We start from the raw sequence: 25,050 nt of genomic DNA, 5'->3' as shown, positions 1-25,050 counted from the left end.
CTACCACTAGTTTGTCATGATCCACATTTACTATTTGATCTGTCAGGTACTTAAATAGGTTAGTTTTGTTTTCAGCTACCCTCAAATATAATTCCCTGTTACCTAGTATTTTTGTATCTGATAGGACCATTCGTCTGGCCTCACGTCCCACTAGCGAAACTTGTATTAGACTTAACTATGGCTGCTCCTCCTTACACTTATGCATACACATGAGGTTTTTTCAAGAATGGGTTTTGACTGATGTTGTAGGCAAGATACCAGAGCAGACATGGTACCTAATCGTAGGCTTCAAAACTGTGACAAACAAGGACGGAAAGAAGAATTCTCATGAGTAACGATTATTTCCAGGTTTCCGTCTTGTACTTGACATGACTATATAAGACCTTAGGATCTCAAGAATGGTCATTAAATGGGTTTCCTATAACTGCAATGGTATATGTCAATAAAAGAACACGTGTTTGTTAATCTTTTTTTAGCAAAATTTGTTAATGATATCAGGACCTTTACTTTGCGCCTGCTTTAATTGGTTGATGGAAGCCTGAAATTATTGCACAACTCGCGCTTATTCAGGACCAGAAACCATCCAGCGCAGCAGCTGATTGGCTTTTTCAGTGAGCCCTACATCTGCACTATCACCTTTAATGAGTTAATTATTGTGTTGGTGTACATTGTCAATTGAAATTGCCGAGAATGTTCGTTGAGTTTTGTGAACAATACACTTACCTTGTGCAAACTAGATAGCAAAATCTGGGTTTTTGTGTTTCAGGACAATCATGTCATGAATGTGCACGGGCAGCCAACGATCATAATTTGAATGGTCAAGAACAAAACAAACACGGGACAAGCAACACGAGCGCTTCCATGTATAACGCGAAACTACCTTCACGCAATGACTCCACAAACAGCATGACAGTAATTTTTAACCTCTGTGTGATAGACCAAATCGGAAAGGACGAAAAAACACATTCCATTTGAGATCACCAATTTGCAAACTTGCTTTCCTGAAACTCTGGTTCGTCCCTGCCTAGACACGCCCGATACATAAGACACTACAAGGCGCGTGCTATTACCCGATGTATATAGAAAGTTCTACTTCCTTATGATACCTTTAGAAAAGAATCTGCAGTACAAGCAGTTGCTATATTGGCCTGTCCAATGGCATTTGTCCAGCAACTGTCTTTCAACCAACTACAAAGAGCTTTCAGACCGGCAATTTCAATGTGCACCCCCCACCCCACCCCCCCCCCACCCACCCCCCAAAAAAAAATAAAGAGTGACATGCACCTTTGACTCACTTTGCTCATCGTCATCAGTATCAGTAACCATTTTGCGATACAATTCTCTGTAACATTTTAAACAACTTTGCCTCCTGGGATGATAGATCACCAGCGCTCAATTTAGCCAAAAAAGCAATATCCGAATGAAGTTGGCATGATTTATTATTACAAAGAAAGCACTGATCTTTTACATTTTCGCAACATTACAAAAAAATATTCGGGTCACCTTTGATGGCCTTGGTGGGCACTGGTCGTTTTCAATATTTAGGTCCGATTAATTCTCTTTTTTTCAATCCGCTGTAATATGAGTATACTAAATTAATTTTACACATGTGGTGCCATTTAGTCTTTTGTTTTAGAAATGTTTCTTGTATTCCTTCGCCATAATCTAAAAAGCTTAATATATTAACTGGTATTGGAAGGCATTTCAAACCTTTTACCAATGATATATAGCCAATGATATTATAAGACTGTAAAGAAGTTGGACTATTAAGCACTTTAAACTCTTGCTTTGGCAGTAAGTACATTTTGATCAATTAATTGATTTGGTCTTTGTCTCATGTTTGAAAACATATGGACTTTCAGCAATGTTTCTTGTGTTAGTACATGTATACGAAAACTAGTCTACATTATGTATCACTGCACAAAATTTAGTCCCTATAGTTTAGGTTCTTGCTAAAAAAAGAAAAATATTTCTAATATGCCATTTAAAACTTATAAAGAGGTCCATCAAAATTGAGCAAACATATCATTTAATGATGTTTTAACTAAATGTTGTATTAAATGTTATCACTATAAAATGTTAATCACTAATCATTGATCAACTTCGTAGTACATTATATATAAATATTGACCAAACCATTTGCTATTCGTTTTGTTAAATTGGTGCTTGTTTTATTACTATTTAAGGTGATTGGTCAGTATCATAGCTTACCTCTTCACATAATGAAACAATACAGTTAGTTTCAGGCATATATTCATTTAAATTAGTAGATCCGAAGCCTACATGGTTGTTTGAAGTAACAGCCCTGGCTCTTGATTTCGACAAGAAGTAGACGTACGTTAAACACATAAAAAGTTACCGATCATGAGAATGCATTGCTGTATTGGTTGGGTAACAGGCGCTAACATTGTACCCGGATGCCAGGTGAACGTGTACGGACGAAGATATACTCGAACCCATTCATTTTATACCCATTACAGGCAAAAAAGAGAGAAATAACACAGCTTATACTGCTTAGGCCTGGTGTAATAACGTTCAGGACTTGACATGGAATGTATTATCTCGTACAAGTTATACACGTACGCGTATAATGTTAAAGTTTAAAAGGGCCCGCATTTCATTGTATAATTTAAACAGCAAACAAACTGTATATTGAACGTACGAATGGATTGACAATATTTCGAATATGCTATGTCTAATGGCAATATGTAAAGCTAACCGCGAACATTTAGATGCATTTCTACAGATTTAATAATTTGCTTGAAACGGAAATGTACGTAGCTCTAATACTCCATTGCGTTTTCCACAACATATTGCGCTCAAGCAGTTAATTGCGTGAGGTAACTTGCAGTCATTTCACATTGCTTTCGAACATTCATACTAAGGATAAACACCAATGGACATTACTTAAAATTTCTTTAACTTAGACCATTGGTATAAGTATGTTTATATTCAGAAAACCACGACAATGTAATTATGTTTCGGTTTTAGAGCGTTTTTGTAGGGAATTCATTATAAAGAATAGTTTAATTTGAACAACATAACAAGCCTACTGATAAATTGTTAAACATATGCTCTTAATTATTTTTGGCTATACAAAGCCATCCCGAGGCATATCCGTATTTGCCAATTGTTGCATCACAAAAAGGGTTTTCGCCAATTTTAAACTGCTTAAGAAAACTACCATTATGGTTTGGGAGCCGGATGGCAAGGGAGGTCACTGGGCAATTTCATACAGGATATTGGACATATTCATGTATGTATATGCCAAATTTCAATGATAATCAATAATCTATCATTTTAATAACTGTAAAGTCCATATAGTCTTTATGCATGCAATGGATTATAAAGAACTTGTAAAGAAGTTTAAAGGACATATTCAATTTCTCATTTTTTCTCTAAATCTGACAATTCCAAATATACGTTTATACACTTAAATTAAACTTTTGTGATTTAAATATAACACTTATATTAGCTCATTAATGGTGTCCAATCATTCACTTATCGAACCTTGCCTGCAAATCCAGACTTGAACTTATTACATATTGGCATCGAGGTGCACAGTTCACTGTAACTCCGTTAGGTTACGATAGTTTTGTGTATGATTATTTCGTCTGAATCGTATTTCTTTTGTTTATGGACCTTGTTAAGCCTGTGAACGTGCGCGCGGCTTCATATTAAAGTTTTTGTCGGTTTTCTTATACATAAAAGGTGAATCCAACCTAAATCACGGAGGCAAACAAAAATGTATGAAATATATGTCATTGATGTTGTTTCCGCTAACTTTGAATTTTCTTGGAGTTAATTACTTGAACCGCTGATTTTCTTATTTGAATTATCCGATCGTGCTATTTACAGTCTTCATTACGTCAGCGGTGGATATATCAGTCCGAAAGAGTTACCACGCAATGGATTCTTGTTGAAGGAACCAGTGAAGTGATCGTAGTTACGACATGTTCAGTAAACTTTTGTTTTCCTTTTTCTTTGTTCCAGTATTTACTTAGATAGCGTTCAGTTTTAAATTATCAATTTTCGTCACTGTGTATGCGCCAGTAATTAGTCAATATATTACAAGAACAAGAGAAAGAAGATTTATTCAGTATCAATATGTACAGATATTTTTGAATAAGTTCAATATGACCAACGATACATGCAATGTAAGTCATATGATGCAAAATTGGTGGATGTAAATTAAAACAAATAGTTTGATAACTCTTATTTATAATTACAATACTTAAAATATATATTATAATTATATACTTTATTGTATAAATAATATCGTTTGAAATTTATTTGTACATATTATCATTGTAATTATAAATAAGAGTTATCAAACTATTTGTTTTAATTGTATGAATTTAGACGAAATTATATATATATATATATATATATATATATTGGGTTTTTTATTAATACATCAATAAATTTTGGCTCATAGCCCAACATATCGAGACAAAATTACAAGCATTTGTTAAATATTTAAAAAAACTCTCATACCAAAATATATTTGACAATATATTCTTCCACTAAGTTGCATATATAACAAACTGTAAATTGTGTGCTTTTCACTAGCCTAGGGACGAAAGCAAACAAAAAATGTAACCACAAGGACTTGTCAAACAATACTTATCTAATTAAATCAATGGCTTTAATACAATCATGGGTACTATACACTTATAAAAAAATCATATGGAACAACAGCAAATTATAATAACCAATAACAAAGCATTTTAATAAACAAGTGGTATGACAAGGGTGTATGTAACATGTATCGAACATGCAAGTGATGTTTTAAAATACCACGCAAACATTCTTAGTATTCCTGATGACTGGAACACTGGGGTAAAAATCAACGTTTTATCATATCATACCTCTACTTACTATGTGGATAAATCACGGAACATAAAAAATGATCTACACTTACTAAATACATCTTAAACTAAAAAGGTGGAATGGGGAACAAAATTAGAAAACTCAATTTCGACTTAACTCTCTTGTTCTCAACATTGTCACAAAACTTCGGGAATTCAAAAACACAAGTATATAATGAATATTTACCATAATGACGAGCTATATACATAACATATTGTTGTACCCAGGTTATATGAGTTTTGCAGATTAACACAATCGTTCACATGTTTTTGGGAGGACATCTGACGCTATCGTTTTGGAGTGAATTCAAACGAACGTATTCAATGGCTATCAAATACATAATTCATTACTGTCAGAAAACATTCAATTTTAAATAAAATATGTGAGGGAAGATTATAATGGTTGATATCATAGTCCCATAACTTTCCAAAACAAATAAGCATTGTAGAGAATAGTAACAATGAAGAAGAAAAGTACCTTTAATGAAAGATAGTAACACTTTTAAAAAGCTGTGCTCTCTTATATAGTGGAATGTTTTAGGCTAGTATATCTAAACGAAATATGTATAAAAAAACAAATATTAACTTGTTGTTATAAATAAATTAGTGATAATATGAAGTGAATTGTTTGAAATGATTGCAACCTAATGCTTTGTTTGCCTGACAAACAATAGTGTATACCTGTTTTATGGATGTCAATTCGGGGAATAAAATCAGAAACCAAACAATGTTTCAATAATTATAATGTCCTAATATGAATAAGAGAAAAAACTGCCATTCAAAAAAGTACATGAATAAAAGCCCACTCTTAGTGCCGAATAAATCAAATTGTTAAATCAACAATCAAAGTCTCAGTATTATTAATAATATAAATATTTTCATTTTGTTTTTGATTAATTGGTCTTTGTTTCAAAAATATTCCTTTCTGTATTTGTTTGTCTTTGATTTAGATCTTCGCTGATGTATTGTGGTACAATGATCTTCTTAAGCAGATATATGTGTTGAGGAAAACTTAGCATACTCCGTCGGCGTATCATTTTTCCTTGCAAGAATTCGGACAGTAAAATAGAAACCAAAATATATTTGAGGATTTGTTATGCCTTCTTATTTATAAGGGTAAAAGCTTCAAGTCACTGAAGACACTCAGGGAAACATAGTTTGGTTTTTGATCTAGTTTTACACTCGTCTGATGCATTTTGGCACGCACAATCTTCTTTTTCAGGTTCCTGTGTTGAGGAGAACTCAATGTCAGCATACTCCGTCGGCATATTATATCTCCTTAACGAAACTCTTGCGTTAGCCTCTTGTAGGAAATTGATGTCCAACTCGGCGTACGTTAGGCTGTCGTCATCATGTCGTTGCTGCAATATATATATATTGTCATAATTACCAAATGACATAATAAGTTTGTATATTAGTATTACAAATTACAGAGCCCATCGGAAAATGATCCTTGTATGTTTAAACTTGCATGGCATCCGGAAGTATTATGTTATATATTAAACCTTTCAGACATGAAGGTTGGATTCTTTATGAATGGTTGCACACCTGCCTTAACATTTGCAATTATGATGTTCTCTATATAAGTGGTCCTAACCAACACGTCAAACATTTGTGTTCATTGTACATTGTACTTTTGGATGACATTGCATCACATTCATTGACCTGAGGATAACATCGCAACGTGAAGTGAGTTACCTGCGTTTCAGTCCTCCGTGTGGCCGCCTGTCTCTGCACGACTGCGTACTGGACTCCTTCTGTTGTTATGTGTAGCACGCCATTGTCCGACGAGGGGACTGTTATATTCAGTTATCATTAATTAATATTATTAAGTCAATTTAGAGGGATCAAGCTTATTATACTAGAATAAAGTGATCTAGAACCAATAATATTAAACTGGATAAAATACCTAAATGACTGTCTTTGACAAGTTTGTGTGGCTAACAATGGTCACTATATTATTAATTATAGCAATGCAATAAACAATTTCTTAACTTGATCAAACCTAGAATTCGCCAGGTTGCAACAATCTTCACAATCGTAATATTTCATAAACATATTCATTTTATGCTTTCATTTTTTTTGCTTACAAAACCAAACTTGAACTTATCAATAGTGTATCAAATAAAACAAAAAAATAGTGGTATATTTAAAGAAAACTACGGCATTTTAATTTGGAAACGTTTATAGAATAATTTGAATGTGTTATGCCGCTAATTTATATATGTTTATTTATTGAATTTGGATATGGTATGTCATCAATTGTGGTGTTTAATATAATGTATTTGCATGTTTCATGATTATAATGTGTATTTGCTTTTTTTCGTCCCGAAGGGAAAGTAAAGTAACTTACAGGATATATAGATTCTAAACTATAAATAACCATTGCTAAGCACAAACAACTCTAAAGATGGATATTGATATCCACTGGTGATGATCAGATTTTTATTGGGTATACACAGTATTTATGCATGTACGTATAGTAAAGTAAAGTATAAAAAAGAATCTTACCGCTGTGATTTTCAACACTGAAATAAGAACGCAACAATTGTTTAATAAGTACTAATACGAGTAACATGTATATATGCTCTCAAGAATCATTAGACAAAGCATTGCTTGATCTCCAGAATAAAAATGTACTGGATCAATAGCATTATATTTCAACAATTAAATATATCAAGCTCTGTAACATGCAACCGACATTTACGATTGTGAACCAAAACAACAAAATGACAAATGATACATACTTTTCGGTTATGTTGACTGCGCTAATCTTTTGCCGTTTAAGATATACACATCCTATTGAATTGAAAATACAAATAAAGAAAATTCGAAAAGATAGATACAATGCTATTGTTTTTCCTCATGGTTTTTTGTACAAAACATTTATATTCCATTATGGCAATTGTCCGTTATGTAAATCAGACTTACAACCTACCTAAAAATAGTGTAATGTCCAACTAAAACAAAACAGAAAAATGAAAAAAATCTCTTACGGACTGTTTATATCTTCTTACGCTAAGGATACCATTTGTTAATGCAGTGGAAACACATCATTGTTTATTCCAAAGGGTTCTTTAAAAACGTCACGGTCTGACAGCTTGCAGAAAAATGACTTTTACTGCATTCAACAATAAAAGAGATGAGATAATTCATGAACTTAAATCCTTACTTCCAATTACAAACAGGATGCAGAGTCCACAGATCACGCCTGTTCCAATAAGTACATTGTTGACAGAAAATGGGAACGTTAACGAAAACGTCTGAATGCCACTTTCCTTGGATTGACTACCTGCAATAGTTTGTTTCTAATGCATAATAAAATTGCAATGTTTTAAAGCGACGAGTTTTAAAGTCGAAGTCTTAATTGATTTCATTTTTAATAGCGTTACTAACTGATTTCGGCAAAATAAAGCATTTTCTGTCATATCTATAAAATATTGTTAACAACACAGCTTAAATTAACTATTGAGGATGTTAACTAATCGTTACATCCATTTTGTTAACATGCAACATGAGATTATTTTGTCTAACCCTATCATATGTGTTAATTACAAACCATCGGTCGTCTTTGAACAGGATACTGTCAATGAAATATTCAGTTCCTGTGATTTGCAAATATCTGTGTTTTCTCTATCTCCCGTATGATTAAGTGTTAACAGGCATTTCTCTGCTGTTTTACATGTTTTTTTAACAGAAGTATTTTCATCTTTCCATCGCAGCGTCCATTGTCCTTTAGCATTGCAGTCATCCACAGTACATTTTACGACCACTCCTGTTATCGAAGGTAAATATACATGTGATGTCATGTTTAAATTAAAAGTCGGATCAGCTCAAAAGTAATCGCATCTAACATTTTTAGGACATAAAACAGTAGAACTGCTAAATTGTTACAAAACAATAGCTATTATACATTCTTAAGATGTATACTATCATATTCCTGCCAAAAATGGGTAAAACAATCGATATATTAATAAATATAATGATACAAATATACATTCCTTTCAAAGAACAATATATATCGTTAATACGAAAAGTAGTGTATACATATTTTAGCAAGATACAATGAAAAAGGATTCACATAAGATAAAATAACAAGTATTATACATTTAATCTAATTCTTTAAGAAGTGGGTTAAACTGAATGAATGAAATATAAGATAATATTTAAATACATGCCAGAAGACGGAATCCGTCAAAAGAAGAAAGAAAACCCATTAGACTGGCAGTCACGGCTTAATTTAGAGTGCGAACACAATTCAAGACAATGAATAACTTCACGTTACAATAATACCGAGTACGTACCTTGAGACGATACTTCCAAGTCTTTATCTGATTGAGATGGAAGGTGATTACATCTGGTTGAACATGTAATAGTTCCTCTAGCCATGTTTTTAGCGACATTGTACGTCTCATAGGAATAAAAATAATAACTATTCCCTCCAATAGTCAAATTGTTCTTATCAACGTTACTCAAATTACCGTTGTCGCTTACCCATTCTATTGTGCAAGGACGATTTGATTCATCCGTTTCACAAGACATATTAAAGAAACAGACAGAAACATTCTTGTTAGTTTCAATATTTTTGTTTACGCATATCGAAAGGTACGACGGCGGATCTGAAAACAGAACAGGGCAAACTCTTTGATAAAGGTTTGATTAGGAAAATATAAACGTATAATATTTTTTATATTGATATATAAGTCCAATGACACCCACTCAGGCAAAAGATATATAAAATATTTACCTTCCAATAATGCAAATATTCCAAATGGTAAAGATATGTATCTTAAATGTGTTATGCCACTCTGAGTTTAACTTACATTTCATACTGATATTTTTGCATACTAAGACACTTTTTAGACCAATATCATATTTGCTTTTCTTTGTGCAGCACACCTCTTTTCCATTCCACATTTTGTTAGCCTTTGTCTTCTTTGCTGAACTTGTATAAGTATGAGATGATTCATCAAATGTATCAGTTTGTTGAACATCACCCAGCAAGACTTTATCAACGTATATTTCTATTGTCGGAGCTGGGATAGCATTTCGCACTTCACAGATAGATGTAGAGTTTTCACCATGAAATAATTCAGGAACTGTTAGAACAGGCAGGCTACCTGTCTCTGGAATTGAAACATAATGATTTAATAACAGCATTTAACAGCATTCAATTTTATTTACAATCCATATGTTTACAACATAATAAATAATAAATCAAACTCAACATGTGTCTCTTTTTTGCTTACCTACGCTACATAGAATGCCGTGCTCTTCGTAAGGTGTTTCAAGGGCTTCATGAGAAACCTGACATGTCACATTCCGTCTATACATTCCGGCCATTTCTTGACTCACGTTTTGGAATCGGTACGACCCTTTATTCCCTTCGATTTTAGCTAGAACAAATGAGTTCTGTCCTATTAAAAGTCGGACTTGTACGGGCTCTGTTCCTTTTTCAGTTTTACAATAAACGTCGGAGCCTCCATAAACATAAATACATTCTGTTATATTAAAGTCAGAGAACTTTGGACCAAGAACTGGGTACCCAGGTGTATCTGAAAAGCAACCAAAATCATTTTAATCACTTTGAATATACTATAAACCTTATCAACTGCAATATTTTAACAAATAATATTCTTTATTATTCCTAAACCATTTAAGTTTATTGATATGAACTGATTAAGCAGATTGAGATATTCTCATTGTTCGCATTTGTACCTAATGCTTATTATCATTGAATGTTTTGATTTCTTAAAACGAAGAAACTACATGTACAGGCCTTGTGGCAAAATCAAGACTGTGTAAGAATATTTTAATGACTACAAATGATTTTTAACAGAAAACAGGATGCAACAAAGACAATCAAAGAAAGCTAATGTTACCCTTTGAAACTATTAGTGATATATACCTTTCAGATATATAGCTATCGTGTTTGTTCTAATTGTTTTGTTTGTTGAACATCCAGCGTTAAAATTCGATCCGTTATATTCATTTGAAGCCTTCCATTTTAAAAGAAACGACCCATCTTCCAAATCTGTTTTAACATTTATCCCAATCATTGTTTGGAATGTTGTGTCCTTGTCTTTTAGGTATCTAAATTCTACGTCACAACCCCAATGATAGAACGGTGTCGCTTTCAGTGTAACCTCCCTGTCCACAAAAGCTGGTCCTACCACTGAGATATTTCCATACTTGTTCTCTGCTGCACAGACGTTGCCAAGAAGTGCTGAAACAGAGGTTTTGAACTAATATAAAATACACACCTTATCCTCAATAACGCAACAGTACTAACTGAACTACAATGAAGTATTATTATGAAATGTCCAATGGTTAATACACGAGATGAATAACACAGGTTATAGAACTCCAAATAAAATATCTGAAATTATTGAAAATTCGTGAACAATAAGGAAGAACTCCAAATAAAATATCTGAAATTATTGAAAATTAATGAACAATAAACGTAGGAAGAAATATACGTTATATTGCTATTTCTATCACATTTCGCATTATAAGTAATATTTATACACATATATATACTAGTAGTAGTAGTAGTGGTAGTAGCAGTAGACGAAGCAGAAACAGAAACAGTAGCAGTAGTTGTAGCAGTAGTAGCAGATAGCGGCAGCAGTAGCAGTTGCAAAAGTAGTAGTTACACAAGTAACAATGCACTGTTATTATCATAATCACTCTTTTCCAATACTGAGTTAATAGGAGTATAATTTAGAGTGTTTTACTTATCCAACATACCGAAATTTAGTGCGGCAAGTAGTGCACATATAATCATCCATTGTCGTGGCATATCTCCGTAAAATTATTAATAAATAATGCGAATGTTTTTGTTCGGTCTATACATTGCCAATTGTGTTACGCCCGTTACTTATTATTTTAAGAAAATAGAAACCGACCATCAATTTTCAAATAGGGAGAATATGAGTTGTTTGCCCGTTTTGCCCCCAATTGTTTAACTGGTGTACCGGACACGCGTAAGTTATACTTTCGATTTGACAATGGATTGAACTGCTAGACATTTCATCTATAGGAAAGATGTGTTGATCTGCAGACAGCCTTTATATTCTTTAACGTTGTGAATCATACTAAAAAGGAAATTAAATACGTCTAACGATGTTCTTTAACATTGCATCGTTGAGTGTTTCAAACCACAATGAAAGTGAATGAATTGAAAGATTTTCAATGCATGGGAATGGATGACAAACACTTTTTAAATTGACACAGTACTCGACACTCACTTTTTTTTCAATATTAACGTATTTGATGAATAAATACGTTTGTCGTATCACCGACTCATTGAATATGATATTTATTTTTATGCATAGTGACCCAATATATTTTTGTACCACTTAAAAGTCATAATGAGCTGATTACTGATAAATGAAAAACGAGTTAGATCTTTCTTGACCATAGAAATCTCGTTAGAAACATTTTTTTTCTCTATACTTTTCAAACGATACCTTTATATAATGGGGCAGCCAGACTTCCAAAGTGCTATAATCGTCCATGTTATTTTTAAGGCAAAAGAATAATTGTTTCTAATAAAAATTGTTTTTTTACGTATTATTCCTCCATTCATTATAATAAAACCAAAATTACACCCCAAATTCACGAAACTGTACATTGGATTCCTTTGAGTAGAGTTTATATGGGCATGTTGTGCAGTCATTACGTCGGTGTATAGCTTAAACGTCCGTCAACTTAAGCTAGTATTTTGTACACTGAGAAACGTAGCCTTATACGAGTTTTTGAAGATGTTGTGAGACAGACACTGTCCGTTTGTAAATATCAATGCTCATTAAATGAAGGTAATTATAAATGGTGTCTGTGCTAGACTTCAACTGCTGATCTCCTAGCTCCCTTCTAATCAGGTTTTATTCAAAAGGGTTCCAATTCTTGGAATGCTCTATCAGTAGATATTGTTTCTTCTCCATCGTTGCCTTTATTGAAGTATAACCTTAACAAAAACAGAACTAAAGTACCAATAGTCTTTTTTGATGGTGATCGCAAATCTAGTGTTGCTCACGCGAAACTGTGTATGCCCTGTAGAAGAATTAACAATCACCTGTTTGATTTTTTGAAAAAAAAACAATGTCGATACCCCCTACTGCCAATGTGGAGAAATCGAGAATACATACCATATAACTTCTTCACCTGTCCATTATATCAATCTCAAAACATTTTTTGATCAGTTATCCAATATAAGGCCACAGTCACTCAAAACATTACGTTGGATCGACGGAACCAAAATGATATTCAATCAAGTACAGCACTATATCCGACAAATATCCGGAAACCTGATAGTGGTACTTCCAATGAAAACAAGACGTATCTTTGTATCTCTAAGCCGCAAAAGTATAAAAATGTATGACAGTCATACTTCAGGTATTTATCCAATTAAACTCGAAATAACTCAAACGGTACGCTGCGTTCATTGACAGGATGCAATCACGGACAGAAGAAGGACGTAACAAATAAAAGGACGGACACCAAACTAATATTTTTTTAATCAATGTGGCTTGGTAATGATTAATATGAATTTTGTTTGTTGAATTGCATCAATATTTTAACATGTGTGTGTGTTTTGCCTTGGAATATCACGTTCACTGGAACTAGCTTATTTGACCACAACCTCACACTTGTACCGACATCAGTGATTACTAAATGAAAATTATAAGCATTTTTTTTCCATTTTCTAGAGCGTTACTATCACCTATCGGCAAAATAATTTATGTCATATTAAACATGCAAATAACTAAGCTGTTATAAAAACCCCCTATGAAGTATTTATATTGTTATAGCATATTGTTTACTTTTTTCCATGTCTGACTCTTTTTAATTTGAAAGAACCTTTATTTAAGTTATTTAAACGTATTTCACAATATAAAGTTTTCAATAAAATAACAAGCATGTTATTATTGTAAAATAGTAAATCATCACGACGTAGGGCTTTCAATGACGTCAAAGCAAATCCTAACTAACGTAGGCCTATATTTAGTAAAAAATGAATGTGCAGTGATTTCAACAGTTTCAGAATATCCTTGTTATTGAAGCTTTAAGAAACAGTCGAAAAAATACCGTAAAACCGTTTAATCAAGATACGAACAGAGGAGAGCTTAAACATTGTATAACAAAATGTCGCTGCTAGGGTTGATGAACAGTTGCTTCAACCTTGCCCTCAACCAGACGTCTTTATACAGAGAGTATATGTGGCAATAAGTAAAATTTACCACATAATTTGAAATACAGTTCAAAAGCAATAACTGACGGACGTAACGAACAAAAGGGTAGTTATTTTTTGCGATAAAAGGGGGTATAATTGTATTAAAACGAAAACACAATGACCGTATGCGTTATCCAAATGTTAGTTGGAGACAACAGTCCATGCACTTACTATTGTGTGTCATCCCATGGTGTAAATTGGACCGCAAACCCTAAATATATATTTTGCCTTTTTTAGCAAGTTGATTTTTAAGTACAAACTGATAAATGAAGTTACAAAAAATATGAAACGTAGATCAAAAGTTGTGCATATAACCGCTTCTTCGGTATCCCGTAAAACAGATCGACCGCTGAAATGTCTAACTACTCGAGAAGGGTTCGCTGGTTATTGAGAGAGGAACATATTGGATGATAGTTGCCACATAATATAGTAGACAATCAATATATAAGAAAAGGACTGAACAGCAAAATCATTCCAATGTCTCGGATTTATTTCTACAGATTAACTTTCGTGGGCAAATCTCAAAACAATTCAAAAGTTGACGTTGGTTTAAAAATACACACCACTATATTAATCTCGGCATTCGCGAATATAAAATCACAACGTCAACGCGATGAATGACATTTTTTTTAATCTAAATAATAATTAAGTACTTCGTGTAAGTTTTAAAACAATCTGTCGCCAATAATTGAAGTAATTGCATGCGTTTACGGTATATTGGACAAAACGTCAGGATAAGACATACAACATTGACAGCCAAACTGAATGTAACACATTTTGACAAAGGAAATATATTATCGAGTTGGAAATGACGTAATCGATTTGTGTTAAGCCCTGTGCACACTGACCTTTAATTTGAAAGTTAAAAAGGGCTAAAATATTAGAACATTGAAAATGTCAACTGTTATTTCACTCTTCGAAACATTGAAATATCATGTTTTCACTGCACAATCTTTACCAATCGCCTCAAAGCATACAATACAAACATACAACTTCACCATTAACGCAAACTACACCTTGACCATTACTATGATTTTTTCGTTCCATGAACATAAGGAAAAAATGAATATTAAAATGATAAAAATATGCATGAAACTCTAATAATAAAAACTAACCAATACTGTATGTAAGCAATAACGATCCGGAACGGCCATGCAACAATATAATGGAAACTATACAGAGTATACTAACGTTCTGATTCTGAGTTTCAGAATCATAACTCTAAAGAGCAAGTGATTATTTCATTGTAGAAATGCTACTTCTTGTGAATTTAAGTCAACATTGCTGCATTTGTGATAATTATCAGCTAAAACAATAGTTTAAACCACAGAAATAATGCAAATTTATTTTTTATACATTTCAAATAATGAATCAATCTCAAACTAATACTTAAAATGTTAGTGATTGTTTGGTTGTAAAATCAAAATAAATGTCATAAACTGACAATACAAACGTCAATCAATATATGTAAGGGTACGAAATTATTTTATGATAAACACAATTGACGTTTTCCCTATTATTTTACGGATATAAGTCTAGGTACATTCTTTGGAAATAAATGCCAGGGAAACAAACGAACTGCATTAACTAAGGTATATGTTGATGAGGTTTTATGTAGTACATATGTTGGGACTGAGCAAACTGGGATTGTATATATTAACTTTGATGATTGAACCATGCTACCCCAATTATGTATCTCATATTTATAAATAGTGAAATGTAAAACAGAATTTCAATATCAATCAAAGCGTCTGAGAATCAGGCTTAAGTTTATAAAGTGAGTAACAGAAATGAAATACATCAAAATGTGTACCGGGTGTATTTTGTTTTAAAATTTCAACGAAACATTTAATTCCGTCGAGACTATGATGCATTTATTTTCGAATAATACATGCAAAGATGGCCTTAATATTTATGAACTAGTTTAACCTTAAAATAAAAAATAAGCGTTGAACAGTCCTGCTTGTTTACAACTGAAATGACAACCTCTTTTCCAATGGAAATCATAATACTTAGGCGTTATCCGTACTTAATATGCAAACATGCCTCTTTTTAGATATTTGAACAGCGTGAAATTTTGAGTTGGTAGTGCTCCTAGAGCATGTTCAACATTTTAATTTAAAAGAAGCTGTGCTTTAACTAATGAAAACTACGTTAACTGACATCACTGTTTAGTTTTCATCTTTTTTTGAATATAACTTAATCAATCAATGTTCCTTTATGAATATTTGCATTTTAAAAAGAAATATACTGACGATTTATTAAATACATAATAAAAATAGTTCTAAGTACAGATTCCACGTTTTTTGTGGTTGACAAACTAAATCAAACTAAACCAAATTGAAACTTAGATTATAAACAAATGTCAAACGTTAACAAATGACTCGAAAACAAATTTTACCGCGCAGGTAGTATTAAGAGTCCGGCGCTAAATGGCCACCTGCTCCACTACATCTTGAGAAAGCTGGTTACCAAAGTGGGTTAAGCTTTGATGAAATGCATGGCACCAAACTGAATTTATTGAACCACAAACTGATAGGTTTGGATTCTACGTCAGTAAAATCTATATCAAAGTTAAAAGTTAACTAGAAAGCGAACTTTAAATACATATTTCAAAATATGAATGAGGTATCGATACACAAGCTTATTCACTAAATGTGTATAACAAGTAACCAAGGAGTAATTCTGAAAACTAGAAGCGGCACAAATCCCTTCTTTTGTAAGCACGAAATATCATATTAAGTTAAGAAATTATTTTTATCATGTCATATAACCGCTAAGTAATATCGTTAGTACTTCATTTCAGATATATGTTTCAAAATCAATTTCTTTACGTAACTAACGGAAAAAACATCAAATACTTTCCTTTTTATTTTGACTTCGAATGAATATCGTTACCATACTCTATATAACACAACAATATCGCAGCCAAAGAGCAGTAATTCTGATGAAAATAAACGAAGCACGAAACGCTTTCTTCATATTCACCTGCCAGTGTACAAATTGCCCGATAATCTTTGAAAGTTTAAAGCAAGTTGTTCAAAGATTAACACAAAAACCATACACAACTTTGAAACAGAATAAAGCAGCTTAAAACAATATCAACATTAATTAACAAACTGTTTAACAAAAACAACATTTTATTAGAAATGTAAATGTTTAAATACCTGAAATGAAAGTTCATGATGTATCTTCTTTCACTGATCCTATATGGTGTTTTTGAAGGCCCATAAAATTTAATCAACATGAAATATTGAACGCACTTTGTGAACACTAACTTAATCCAGCAACACCTTCCGAAATCCTCATGAAATAAGTTCTTTAAAGACTTTTGCACGAGTGACACTTAGATAGGTCTTTTTTAAGTTTTCCTTTTTATATATTGCCAAAGACCATTGATCAGGAGGTCTGTCCTTGATTCATTAATAAAATAAACGATTTCTGAATAAAACATGTCATGAATCTATGTCAATAAACAAACAAAAATGATTTTCAAACAATGAAGTACTGAATTGTAATTGCATATACTTGTTACAAGGTGTATGATAACTTTGAAACACGATGATTTCCCACTAAATGCATATACTACATACAAAAATATTATTTGGGCGTACTTCTTGTCAAATTAGTAGCGGCACACAAAATCCTACCGGAAGGAAAGTATCTATAACAACACCAACGATAGGTTTTAGAGGAGATCAGCACACACCAAGATTTGTCTATACTCCATTTGAAGACAAATGGTGTTAAAATGGTATTAGATAAGTTTGAAACACAAGACTGTTACTCAACAATACTTAATAGACAGAGGAACCTACAAAGGGACATAATTCTTTTCAAGATCGACGTAGCATAATCTCATTTCTCCATTTGGTTCTGCAAGTGATGCATATTCAAAAATCAATTTCGTCAAATGATGTGTGAGGAATTCAACACTCAATATTTTCTTACTACATACTTTCTAAGAAAATGCAACATAACACATGACCGTGACTCCGGTCGAAATGGACGTAGCACAAATCCTTTATTTGCCATTCCTTGAACACGATACCTGTCAGAATGTATAGAAGTTAAAAGACAAGACCACAGGATGGACGGACAGACACCACAACAACAAAATGTGTGTATGGCTTGCATATTTTAACATATATGAGCATACAATCTAAGCAACAAATTGTATATATTTCGCCAGTTTACAACACTTGATGAATGATGGCGTATGGTGCTAATAATTTAAATTTGCCAGCAAAATTATGACATTGAATATAAAACTAATTCATTTATATTGGCTTTAAAGGCGCACAAACATATTGTTGCAAACAAACATTTTTTGTTTAGTTTAATGCGTTATGTGTTTATCTCATTTGACCTTTATAATAAAGATAAAATAGCATTTGTTAGGTACAGATAAAAAAAATGTGTTAGCGATATTTTGGCGTTTGTATAACTGGGTAATTTGTGACCTCGTAGCCGTTAGTTCATAATTTCTTTTATACAGGCTTATAGGTTGATCTGTACATAACTCATATATTTCCTTTGTTGATTTTTAAAAGATTAGTCAAATGAATTAAACATGATGCGCATTTTGTAACAATAATTGCATCAACTTGACTTGTTTCTCTCTAGGATAAACACAAAAACAAATACGCTAACACAACTAAAAAGGAATGTGACTTTAAGTAAACCCACTAAAATCACAGTATTGAACATTTGTGTTATTTCAAAATCAAATTGAAGAAGGTCTTTCACTGTGACTTTAGAGATATTGTTTTAACTATATAATTGTTTTTAAAAAAATACGTTGATTATGTACAATTTCATTAATATGGTTCTTAAATAACACAGTGCCAATGATGGATGGATTACCTTATACACTGGGCATTGGAAGCGTTAAACTTGCTACTGCTGTGAATACATCGATGCATTTTCATTTTCTAAAGGATGCGGTGTCGCATGGCGCGAGAATGATGAGCAATTTCAGAATGCGTTAACATGTAACAATTTCAATTCTGGGCATTGCACCTTTAAAAGATGTAAATTCCAAAACGCTTGTTCTAGATGCGGTGACAGTCATCCTGCAATGCGATGTTAAAGGGTTCATCCAGCTCAAACCTCTTGACAGGACATTAAATTCAACTTCGATAACGCAGCAGTGGTCCAAATTCTTAATACGCTTACAACGAAGTCAGATAGGAATATTGCATCTTTAGAATTTCGACGTTAAGGACAATACAAAACAATGTAATAATTTAAACGCAACATGTCCCAGGCGCTAGCAAAAACATATATGACCCTCTGTCCCGATTGAAGAGGGACAAATTTAGGCCACTTGTCCCGGAAGCAGACCTCATCATTTCCGGTACAACTCTGGGACCTCTTCAATGCAATGCCGGCGACCTTCTGCGAAACACAATTGTACCCAACGCGCTAATTACATACAGTCTCACAGATTTCGCGTAAACAGGGCTACAGAGATTGCGATCAAGGGAGTGCCATTTGAGATAATTATGAAAATGGGGCGTTGGACTTCAGTCACATGCAAAAGATGTATTCGACAATAAGCGATATTCATGCAGGGCAAGGTAATATAAGAGCATGGTCTGTGAAATATGTTTGAATTTGGGAATTATTTAAACGTTTTTATGACCAATTACTTTACAGACATCTTCGTCCTGGGTGGTTGTATACCGCGTCGAGCTGGTGAAAGAGTAAGGGCGAAGGGACCGCCAAACTTGGGATTAACTGCGTCGATCGCTTGGTGGGAGTTTGGCGTCTTTACTCGGGCAGGTCTGAAAAGATCAGTAGAATCGCAGGTCCTGCTTTGATCCCCGCCTAAGATCATAATCATTCACTTGTGGGGGGGGGGGCGATATCGGCCAATCCCTTGTGGGCCTATCGCCAACCAAATCGCCAATGATATCCGTTACCGGTCGGATTTTGCAGAATGTACCATTATTTGGGTTCATATCTTAGACCGGTTAAACTGGCGACTCCTGATTTCCAAAGAAAGGCAATACAATCCATAAAAAGGCGTCTGAATAGAGAGGGTAGTAGTTGGATCAGGGCTAATGGGAAAAGCGACGTGTTTAATATTGACATTGATCCTAGTGTTCCCGGCTTCCATGCACCTGACGAGGTACACCCCTTGGCGATCGGGCTTGAAGTTTACCATAACGCGTTAAAAGATATGCTACGCAAGCATATTTAGTAAATAGTAACTGTAGACAACAATAAGTTGATATATATAACCGTCAGAATTGTTGTAGGATAAATCTTACATCATTAGACTTATTGTGGCGTCAATTTCTGTCGGTGGTTTTGACACTTGGCACTAAAATAATTATGAGACTTAATAATTTAATACGCAATGCTTTAATATACCGATACTCATTGAAATTGTTGCCACTCCCAGTGTTTAGGAAGTTCCAGCTTTTTTGTACTCTACACTGGGCTATAGGTTACAGTCCACTTATTTTGATTTTGTCATACTAATTGTGTTAATAATAATGGCAGGCAGGGGTCGGATTGAAGTGGCTTACCAATCTTGCATCGTGTATTCCCGACAGTTTACCATGTGTCAAGGTTGGGTTGCTGGTTGTAGTGATCAGCACAGGTCTTATGTAACGTTGGAGCTAGTAGCCCTGGTATATGGTTCAGACAAGTTGGAATTAGCAGTGCAAGCTTCGGTATAAACTTGTATTGTATTGTGAATTCTGCCAAGACGCTATTCATTATACATAAAATAAAATGCAATGCGTTAATAACATGATAAAATGTGGCTTGTTAATTAACGATACCATATACAACAGGTTGACCGCCGGCGAGGTTTTGTGTCATTTACAAGCCACATTTTATCATGTTATTAACGCATTGCATTTTATTTTATGTATAATGTAAATACACCGTAAAACTCCCGTATTAGCGGGACAATAATAAAACGAAAAAATGAGTTGGTTTCAGTTTACTTTATTTCGCATGATACAACTAATATATACGAAACTTGTCTAAATAGTGCACGTTTTTGTTAATTCAAGATGTTCAAATACAATGTCAAAACAAAATGTGTTTATTTAATTAAAACAATAAGACTGATCGATCGGATATTTTTACGTGATGCCATTGAGAGTTTAGCTATTTAAAGTTTGTTTTGTTTTTTTTTGTCCGACGTGGCGCGACACAAACGCGTAGTGTGGACAGCTGAAACACAAGCGCCCGCTTTATTTCTCTACTTAAAAAACACTCAAACCATCCGATAACGTAACCAAAAGTAACATGCACATAAGTATGAGCCAGAACACAAACACAAATTGATTAAACATCAATGATAAACTGTCTGTTTATTCGTTCGTTAAGAGTTACCTCATCACAAATGCGTATTGCTTGTCTTTAGACTTTGTATCCATATATAAACAGGAATTGGACACAAAAACATAGGAGTCAGAAAACAAACATAACTTGGGAGAACATCAATATCACTATTTATATTATTCATTCGATAAGAGTCATCGCAGCACATATTGCCAACCGAATTTAAAAGCATGTTTCTTGTCTTTAGATTTCTTTTGTCATTCTTTTTATAAGAATTTGTCACTCCTGTACTGTACACAAATATAACTTTTATCTATTGTCTTCATCCTGACATATCAATGTAACCTGTGTCCACCATTGGTTCTTCTGCATCATTGCCCGTATGTTGTAGAGGTACTTCGTAATGTTGCTCTTCTTTTGAAATAATGTGTTCGCTGTCGATGTTTCTCAACTTAGTCAGACTGATTGGCCCACTTCTGTCTGTTCTTGAGATTGGTGTCATATAATCTGTTGATTGTGTACAGTGACTCGTCTGTCTGCTGAAAATCCCGGTCCTCTGCAATACAGTTCATATAGAAATTATACATAGAATAATGCACCACACAGCAAGCATATTATCACTTTTATAGGGAAACCTATGTACATATCATCAACATTATTCATTCATTTCAACTGAAAACATTTTGATGTTATCAAGAAATAAAAGTTGAAAAGGAGACTTTTGTGAATAATTCTGTCCTTGTTCGAATGTTTTAGCAATTAAATTACCTGACATATTACGAAAAGAAGAAACTAAAATTCAAATAAAAGTCGATTCAATTTCCTGCACGATTGTCATTTATATTCTGTTTACAACTATTTTAAAACATATAATAACTAGGTCAATTTGCAAAGTCATTCTCGTTGGTACGATGTTGCACGAGAGTGTGGTCTTATTTTTTGGGAGAGAATCCGGAACATCCGGAGGAAAACCACTTGTTAAGCTTGGTGACCAAACTCACATACGTCTGTGCTATTTAGATTTTATTTTGATCAAGTATCTTTAATTTATCCGTATACTTTATCTGCAGTGTCTATAGGATCTATTGTTGAATACACTGTCCTATATTCGGTCATAGATGACATTGTGTTTCCTTTGGCGCACGTCTGGTAAACTGTAACACTAAAGAAATAAAGGTTATGGTATTCGCATCGCAAAATTGGATTATATGTGTATATATTATACCATACAACGAGTCTGTTCGTTGAAATTGTCCTAGACTCATATTCATGTCAAAGACGTTTTAAATAATTGTAAAACACACTAACGATAATGATTTAAGCTTAAGTGTCACTGAACAGCATCCATCAAGACGATTCGTGTTTCATGTTTCGTGCTTACGAAACAATGTATATATATATTTAAAGAAACACTAACGTTGAAGGTAAAACAATACGCTTTTGCTATATATTACCGTTTTGTTGACGTCTCTTCCATAAACAGCAAATAAGAGCTATTGCTGGTATACCAATAAATGCCAAACTACCACAGATAATGGGGAGCCAAAAGCGACCGAATGGTGATATACCAGCGTTTTCCTGGGTACCTGAAATAACAAATGTTTTCTTGTTATTCGATTACGCAACAACACATTTATTCTGTTCAATGTTAGATGTATATGTTTAGTTTTATATTTATCATTACTTAGGGTTTAACGCATTAAATAAAGACATAAATTGAGTACTTTAAGAACATTTACTCATATGTAGTAGTATGGTCATATAGTAAAGTAAATACGTACAGCTCATAAGTAGTGGCTTGCAAATAGACCTTCCATTCATGTTGTTTCCAATCTTTGATATGCAACACATTTCTGTTCCATTCCATTCCTTATTAACAGTTATAAAAGTTGTTTTGCTGGAGAAGGTGTTTTTTAAAGCGATCGTATTCATCATGTTGTTGCACTTTTACTTTTTTTTATCTAAACGAATTTCAATCATTGGAACTGGAAGAGCATCATTTACTTCACAAGTTGCAGTTGAGCGATCGCCATAGAAGCAGCTTGGTTCTTTTAATGTTGCCGTTCCAAACTCTTCAAGCATATTCGTACAATATCAGATAACTCTAAAGTGGTAGTTATACGTCGGGACCATCGTGCCAACACATGTATGACGCAATGATAAAATATCGCAATATCAATTAATTTTAACGTTTTTATGTATTACTCGGACAAAGTTAATTAAACGTTGTACTTGAAAAATCTAAATGGGCAGCCAACCAACTATTTTTACAAAGAAATAAATTATTACTTATAACAAATGCTAGATGTCAAAAAGGGACTGTCGATAAATTATGCACACGCAACACCATAATCTATGGACAAGAATTGAAAGTTTATTGAAACAATAGTTATAACATTGGACTGAAGAGAGTGTTCTTATAAAAGCATGCCATGCTATTGTGATTAACGTGGAATGAAATACATGATAATGTTACATGGGTAGATTTTAGGTAAACGTTTAAGAGAGACCCTTACTTACAAAGCACAGGCGGGCCGTAAACTCCATTGGATCCTCATTAGCGCTGTATAAAACTGTCCATGTTAAATTGCTGCCAACCATGTCTTTCTTAAGTCGGAAAGAGGTGTGGTCGAATTTGTGCATGTCTGGCTGTTTTCCTTCCACCACAAGTGATAAAACTTGTCTTCCTACTTCGAAGGAAACATTAAGAGGCTTTATTCTAAAATCTGTCTTGCAAAATACGTCGATTCCAGTATCAGCGTTAACACATTTTGTCTTGAAAAAGTCTCCAAACTGAGGCCCAACAACGACAGAGTTTTGAGGAACTGAAAAATACCGAATTATATTTGAAAAGTCTATAGGGAAATAAACTACTGATTCAAATGCAATATCAAAACATGACATTTAATCGATTTGAGGGTTCAGTTATTAAAGGTTTTTATCAATGACAAAGGATATCATAAATAAATTCATACAAATGCATACCTTCTAAAACCAGCTTTATTATTTTGGAATTCAATGATGGGTTGTGGGCACATTCGGCGTAAAAGAACGTGTTATTATTTTCAGCGTCACCGGTCTGTTCACATACGATGGCTTGATCAAGGTTATTGTGCCATAATGATTAGTCTCGGAGTAGCCAAGCGCGTTGCGGTTTAGCACTAAAGTTTATTAAACGAATATAAGAATACTATTTATGAGGTACTTGTTCATCTATTTATAAAATAAAGAAATTCACCAGTTTTGCTATATATTATTTTGTATATTCTGAAATACATCAGCTTAAAAACTAACTAAAACATACCTAAACACAGAAACCCCATAAGGAGTTGCATTTTTAGGCTTTCTTTAAATAGAAGTAAAGCGTACGACATAACAAACTGAAATATTTAAGTAAATGTATATGAACAGAGAACTTTGGGGCAAAGACTTGCACATTCGACCATGAGCTGAATGGGCATATTGTTATGAAACAGACAACAATTGATAAGGACGTGTCAATACTGATTCAGAGTGTGAAGGAAATCCTTTCTCTTGTTGTGGTTTCTATTCTTTATTCTTTAAAAAGTTCATTGTGAGTGTAAAGTGTTTTATGATTGCTTATAATTATATTTGTCATAGTGGTGTTACGTATGA

General features: G+C 33.4%; 1 protein-coding gene across 1 annotated transcript; it reads right to left on the bottom strand.

The window, feature by feature from the left end:
- Positions 1 to 5,912: 5,912 nt before the first annotated feature.
- On the bottom strand, positions 5,913 to 24,749 carry LOC128235911 (uncharacterized). Its single transcript, XM_052950699.1, has 13 exons — positions 24,719 to 24,749; positions 23,935 to 24,239; positions 21,760 to 21,970; positions 10,780 to 11,097; positions 10,121 to 10,426; positions 9,695 to 9,997; positions 9,176 to 9,202; positions 8,431 to 8,646; positions 8,044 to 8,163; positions 7,619 to 7,670; positions 7,383 to 7,399; positions 6,570 to 6,667; positions 5,913 to 6,232 (listed from the first exon to the last, which is right to left on the bottom strand). The coding sequence occupies exons 1-13, from the start codon at positions 24,747 to 24,749 to the stop codon at positions 6,002 to 6,004; spliced, it is 2,235 nt and encodes a 744-aa protein (XP_052806659.1). The 3' UTR covers positions 5,913 to 6,001.
- Positions 24,750 to 25,050: the final 301 nt, after the last annotated feature.

This window comes from Mya arenaria, chromosome 5, assembly GCF_026914265.1.
Source record: "Mya arenaria isolate MELC-2E11 chromosome 5, ASM2691426v1".
NCBI classification, from domain to species: Eukaryota; Metazoa; Mollusca; class Bivalvia; order Myida; family Myidae; genus Mya; species Mya arenaria.
Note: the sequence above shows the minus strand (reverse complement) of the source record. Positions and strands in the feature narration are given on the sequence as shown.

What these genes read in the sequence shown, in the direction of transcription:
- LOC128235911 (XM_052950699.1), bottom strand. Translation starts at nt 24,749, where the DNA reads ATGCAACTCCTTATGGGGTTTCTGTGTTTAG. An exon ending in TTACGGCCCGCCTGTGCTTT is followed by an intron (nt 21,971 to 23,934) that starts GTAAGTAAGGGT and finishes ACTGTATTGCAG; the next exon opens with AGGACCGGGATTTTCAGCAG. An exon ending in CGGCATTCTATGTAGCGTAG is followed by an intron (nt 9,998 to 10,120) that starts GTAAGCAAAAAA and finishes TTTCAATTCCAG; the next exon opens with AGACAGGTAGCCTGCCTGTT.